This window comes from Impatiens glandulifera, chromosome 1 (genome assembly GCF_907164915.1).
Source record: "Impatiens glandulifera chromosome 1, dImpGla2.1, whole genome shotgun sequence".
Classification (NCBI taxonomy): domain Eukaryota; kingdom Viridiplantae; phylum Streptophyta; class Magnoliopsida; order Ericales; family Balsaminaceae; genus Impatiens; species Impatiens glandulifera.
Window position 1 is genome coordinate 81,990,981 of NC_061862.1, and position 6,209 is coordinate 81,997,189.

General features: G+C 28.5%; 1 protein-coding gene across 1 annotated transcript; it reads left to right on the forward strand.

Annotated features, from left to right (window-relative positions):
• Positions 1-1,203: 1,203 nt before the first annotated feature.
• On the forward strand, positions 1,204-3,918 carry LOC124921877 (probable carboxylesterase 18). The gene is made up of 2 exons (XM_047462579.1): positions 1,204-1,802; positions 3,389-3,918. The coding sequence occupies exons 1-2, from the start codon at positions 1,221-1,223 to the stop codon at positions 3,806-3,808; spliced, it is 1,002 nt and encodes a 333-aa protein (XP_047318535.1). The 5' UTR covers positions 1,204-1,220; the 3' UTR covers positions 3,809-3,918.
• Positions 3,919-6,209: the final 2,291 nt, after the last annotated feature.

Consider the following 6,209-nt stretch of genomic DNA (forward strand, 5'->3'; position numbering starts at 1 on the left):
ATAGACATGAAAATAAATATTTTTATTATTTATATTTATAAAATTATAGTATTTCTTTTTTAATTATGAGTTGAAAAATTATAAAAACAGTAAACCCCTGTCACTTTTGTTTATATATATATATATATAATTATAAGTTAAAAACTATCATAATTTTTTTTAAAAAAACTATATTTTTATAAATAAAAATAATAAAAATATCATTTTTATGTCAATATATAAGTAAATAATTTTAACTTTGAATTAGTATTGTCAAGCAAATTCAATAAACCATCCCTAAATAGTTTAAATGCCAATATTATATATATATATATATAATAATACTTAATTTTCAAAGTACTCGATTTCAAAGTGTTCGGATTGTCGGATCGAGAGCTGTAGTTAATTTGAATATATATGTGAGAGTAAATGGATACTTGGGTCGGATTGTGGTTGACCCGTCCATAAACTTAAACGATTAAAAATAAAATTTAAAATGTTATAGGTATGTTTCGAACTCGCAACCTAACAAAAAAAATATACAACTCTTTAATAATAAAATTTTATATTTTAAATTCGATACAAATTTAATGAACGTGTGACGTTTTAACAATATAAGTTCAAATTTTTAACTAATATATATATATATATATATATATATATATATATATATATATATATATATATATATATATATATAATTTTTAAAGTGTCCGGATTTTCGAATACCGAATATAAACGATACTTTTTAACTAACTAATATATATATATATGTAATGATCCTTAATTTTTAAAATGTGTTGGAATGGTTTTGTCGAGAGTTGTGATTAATTTGAATATACCTGTTAGAATAAATTAAAAATATTATTATATTTTAACCGTAATTTTTTTTCTTCTCAATTTTTATATTATTACACAAATATAGGGCTATATACTAGTTTTTAATAGTATCAATAAATCTAATAGTAAATTGTCAAGTAAAAAATGTGACAAAATAAAATATTAAATAAACCTACAAAAGTAGTCTATTTTTATCTATTTTTAATGAAATAGCAGTCAAATAGATAGAAAATAGGATAACAAAATAGGTGGGTAGATGAGACAGTTGACCTGAATCATTATTTCATCTACATCTTTTTAAATGACAGCCAATGAATAAATATCATTATTTAAATAAATTGAATCGAAAAAATCTATAAATTATACAACAATTTTCTAATTTTCTCTACCCTAAAATAAAAATGGAGAAGAGTAAGATTTCAAAATCTCCATCAATGCCATTAAAGACTCGCATTTCTCTAGCCCTCTTAACCGGCGTCACCGACGCCGCCTGCCGCCGTGACGGAACCGTGAATCGCGGCCTTATAAATTTCTTCAAACAAGTATCTCCGGCCAATAAAACGCCGGTCAACGGCGTCAAGACCGCCGACATCACCGTCGATCCAGAACGCAACCTTTGGTTCCGCGTTTTCATCCCGACCGATTCGACCACCGCCGCGTCACTTCCTGTGATTGTTTTCTTCCACGGCGGCGGATTTATGTTTCTCAGTGCCGATACTAAGCATTACGACGCAGTTTGTCGCCGATTTGCAAGGGAGATTGGCGCGATTGTTGTATCTGTTAACTATCGGCTAACACCGGAGAATCCTTATCCGGCTCAGTATGATGATGGGTTTGATGTACTTAAATTCTTGGATGAGGAGGATGAGAAGATTGAAAATGCAGATCTTTCACGTTGCTTCCTTGCCGGAGATAGTGCCGGCGGTAATATTGCTCACCATGTGGCCAAAAGATTCAGTGAAAACAACTTTCAAAGACTAAAGGTAGATTCCCTCTTTCTCATCTAATAACATTAATTATACAACTGTTTTTTTTAAAAAAAATTAATTTTTAGTCAAACAAACTTATTTAAAAAATTAAAAAATAAAAATGTCAGAGGCTTTTATATATATATATATATATATATATATATATATTAACATAAAGTGGAAAATTAGATTCATTATGTGGTGAATGATTTCCTAATACTAAATTTGAAAAATAAAATTTATTTCTTCTATTAGATTTAAGTAAAATTAAGTGTTATTACATTATTTCCGACACCACTAAATTATGTACTTTATCATTACTCATATACAAAGAAGGGATGTGAGAAAGAGGATTTTGTAAAAAAAAATTGTCAATCAAATTACAGCACATTATTTTATTTTTCATTTCATCTTTCAAATTTTTATTCAATATATTATTTTTAATCTAATATGTTTTAATTAATGGTTATAAAATTCAATTAAAGATTATTACATATGGTTCATTAAGTTGTTTTTCAAGGTTTGAATTTAGATAGTTTTTATCCAACGATGTTTGAAGCCATAAGAGACACAAATTGTAAAACATTTAATCATTTGAGGTTTTTTACAAATTTACAAAATCGTCTGTCATTTTATTTTAATTTATGGTTTCTGTTTTCATAATTAATTTGTCAATGTTTATGAGTGAAATGATATTTAGACTCTTTTTATACATATTATTTTAAAAATAAAATTGAGTAATGTTTTCGAGATTTATATGTTTTAATTTGTCGAAATAAGCTTGAGTAACTAAAAAATGTGCAATTTAAAGAATGATTTTAGAAAAATTGAATAATGATAGATTTTTGTATTTTTTTAAACTTTGTAAAGACTTAACTTTGTGTACGCCTACTAATTTAGTCATATTTATCATTTAAATTGAGTATTTTTTCGTTGATATAAACGTTTAAAATTGTCAAATACAGTTTAAAACTTTGAATGTATAAAAAATGTGTAACGTGTTAAAATAATTGAAAAAATCGGAAAAATATATAATTGTAATTTTGTTTTTACAAATAAATTAATTAAAAAATGAAAATATTATTTAAAAAAAAAACTTGAAAACACTAATAACAAAAATCACAAATGATCATTTTATATATATATATATATATAAACTTGTTATGATTATTATTATTATTTTGAAGGTTCAAAGCTAGACAGACTCCTACAAGCATAAACATTCCTTTCAACTTAAGAAAATCTAATCTGTGTTTACATTATTAGTCACTATTTAACACAATCATTAGAAATTAAAAATACTTTTAAAATTTAGATTAAGTACATTTATTTTTAATTCAATAATTAGTTAATTAAGTTAATACTAAAGATTTATGTTTACAATTTTCATTTTGAAAACACTTATAATATTTTTTTGTTTGTAAATTTGCCTATTCTTAATATTACTTTTCAAAATATTGATACATAACCAAATATTTTCAAATGTGGACAAATTAATTTGTAAACATAACCAATGCATTAAGAATATACTAAAATTGTATTTATTTAATAAACTTTTTTCATTGTACCTATTAATTTTGAATGGTAATAATTTTGAATAGGTGATTGGAATGATAGCAATACAACCATTCTTTGGAGGAGAGGAGAGATTAGAGTCTGAGTTGAGACTATCTTTCATTGTTAACATCAAGAGAACCGATTTCGTGTGGAAGGCCCTTCTACCCCACGAAGGAAGGGACCACGAGGTGATCAATGTGAGCGGTCCGAGGGCAGTTGACATTTCGGCACTGTCTAATTTTCCTCCGGTTATGGTGGTTATCGGAGGACTAGATGGTCTGCAAGATCGACAGCGAAACTATTGCGATTGGTTAAAGAAGAATAACAAAGAGGTGAAGATTTGCGAGTTTCCAACTATGTTCCATGCTTTCTACCTTTTTCCTGAAGTGCCCGAATCAACTCAACTCATTTCCAATGTGAAGGAGTTTGTTATTGAGCGGTTGTCATCACATGCTAATAATTAAATTATATTTGATTATATGTAACCATCTCATTCATTTGGGTGATAATTATGATCAAACCAAACATTTATTTACTTTTGGATATGTTGTAATGGATTTTAATTATGTTGGATGATTGGTGCTTGTATTATTAGAAGTGAATGAATGCACAAGGCTTTCTTTCTTCATTTAGACAACAAAGGTGACATGATAATAAAAAGAAGACAAATATAAATAGATGCATTTTAAGTTTATTCATAGTTTTATAAAGAACAATTTAATAAACATTTTGAAATAGTTGTTATGCATTACACTATAAATAACTCTTTTAATAAACATCTTTTTTCTAATCTCTTTGTTTTATGTGATTTCACCTCTTAGCCGATTATTGAATTCTTTTGATTTTTTTTCATTCCCAATTCTTTTAAATATATCCTATAATAAAATCGGGTCATATCAAAAGGGCTATGGATTTAAAAAGAAATAATGTGAGGTTGAGTATGCTTTCTTTGTTCTTCATTTCAAATGGCTATATTTTATCAAATGGATTATGCTTCAGAAAAAGTGTTGTTGGAACATTTGGAGAATGGAACAAAGATTCAATAGCGAAACCAGCACAATTAATTGGTGGGTGGGTCAACCAAGAAAATCGACGGAAAAAAATGTCTCGCATACCTCATCTTTGGGCGTAATAATCGAGTTTTATCAGGATGAAAATGTCTTAAGGATAAAATTCAATTGCAATGACTTTATTATTCGAACCTCTAAAAAAGCTTTTGTTGCTTGGCCCGAGACCATTTGGTGAACATTATCCCGGGTCAATATTTAAAGTTGAGAACTCTACTTCCACCTCATGTGGTGGTGCGAGACCCCTCAACCATCTCACACCGTCTATTGAAGTGGAAGGCATTAAGTGCTGATCAATTGGATTCACTTTGGTTTGCTATGACGTTGATAAAATATTTATACATTAATCATTCATTTTTATAACATTTGAATGTTTTATTTTTCAGGATCTATTCGAGAGTACAAATGGTTCTATTGATCAATATCGAACGTTCGGATTGGCACACACTAGACAGATATGGGATAAGTGACACTCTGATTTGAACAAAGATTATATTCGGATTCATCACAGAGACGAGGCGACGGTACTTGCCAATCCCCCACGAGACTACGATTCAATTGATTGAGATTTCGTGTGTCTGAACCATTATTTCACAGATAAACTTAAAGTATAGTTTCATAATTGAAATAAAATTTGATATCATCTGTTATAACTTTATTTTCATTTAAATGCAGAGAAATATTAGTATCAATGTTATTAACAGAAATAAACTGAAATTCCCGCATCATATTGGAAGTAAGTCGTTTTCATAAGTAGAGGAAGAGTTTTTATGTACATTATTTCAAATAATTTAATATAAAGAATGTTACTAATTTCATAAATCATTTGTTTCAATAGGCGGGGTGAAATATGACGGCCCCCCTCTATCGTTGAAGTTTCCAAGAGCACTCGTACCCCCAAAAGCTACAAAAAAAAACAAACCCGATCCCAGACGAACGAGCGCAAGAGAATATTGTAAGTTAATTGATTTTAATAAAACTAGGAAGATCCTCGTGCGATGCACACGAATAAAAATATATTATTACAACGTCCCGCGTTCATCAAATTTGGTGTTGAATTTAAAATATAAAGTGTTATTAGCCTAATTGGTTGAAGAGTTGTATTGTTTTGTTAGGTTGTAAGTTCGAAACATACTTATAACATTTTTAATTTATGTTTAACCGTTTTAAGTTTATGGGCGGGTCAACCTAGAATCCGACACAAATATTTATTTACTTTCACATATATATTCAAATTAACCACAGCTCTCGACCCGACAATCCGGACACTTTCAAAATTAAGAATCATTATATATATATAGATTAGTTAGTTAAAAATGTCCCGCGTTCATCAAATTTGGTATTGAATTTAAACTATAATGTGTTATTAGCCTAGTTGATTAAAAAGTTGTACTTGTTTTTTTAGGTTGTGAGTTCGAAACATATCTATAACATTTTAAATTTTATTTTTAACCGTTTTAAGTTTATGGGAGGGTTAACTTAGAATCCGACTCAAATATCTATTTACTCTCACATATATATCCAAATTAACCACAGTTCTCGACCCGACAATTCGAACACTTTCAAAATTAAGCATCACTATATATATATAAATTATATATAACTTATTTATATAAATAAAAATTAATTTCAAATGTGCAGGCGGAGATTGAGGAAGTAAGAAGCAACGAACCATATATCTTTGATTTTGACTTGACGGAGAAAGTGTTCGGACGCCAAATGCATGGGACATTGATCGGTATGGGATTCGACGTCCGGATCACACACTTTCGAGAGGATCGTCGGAGTGGCAACGGTT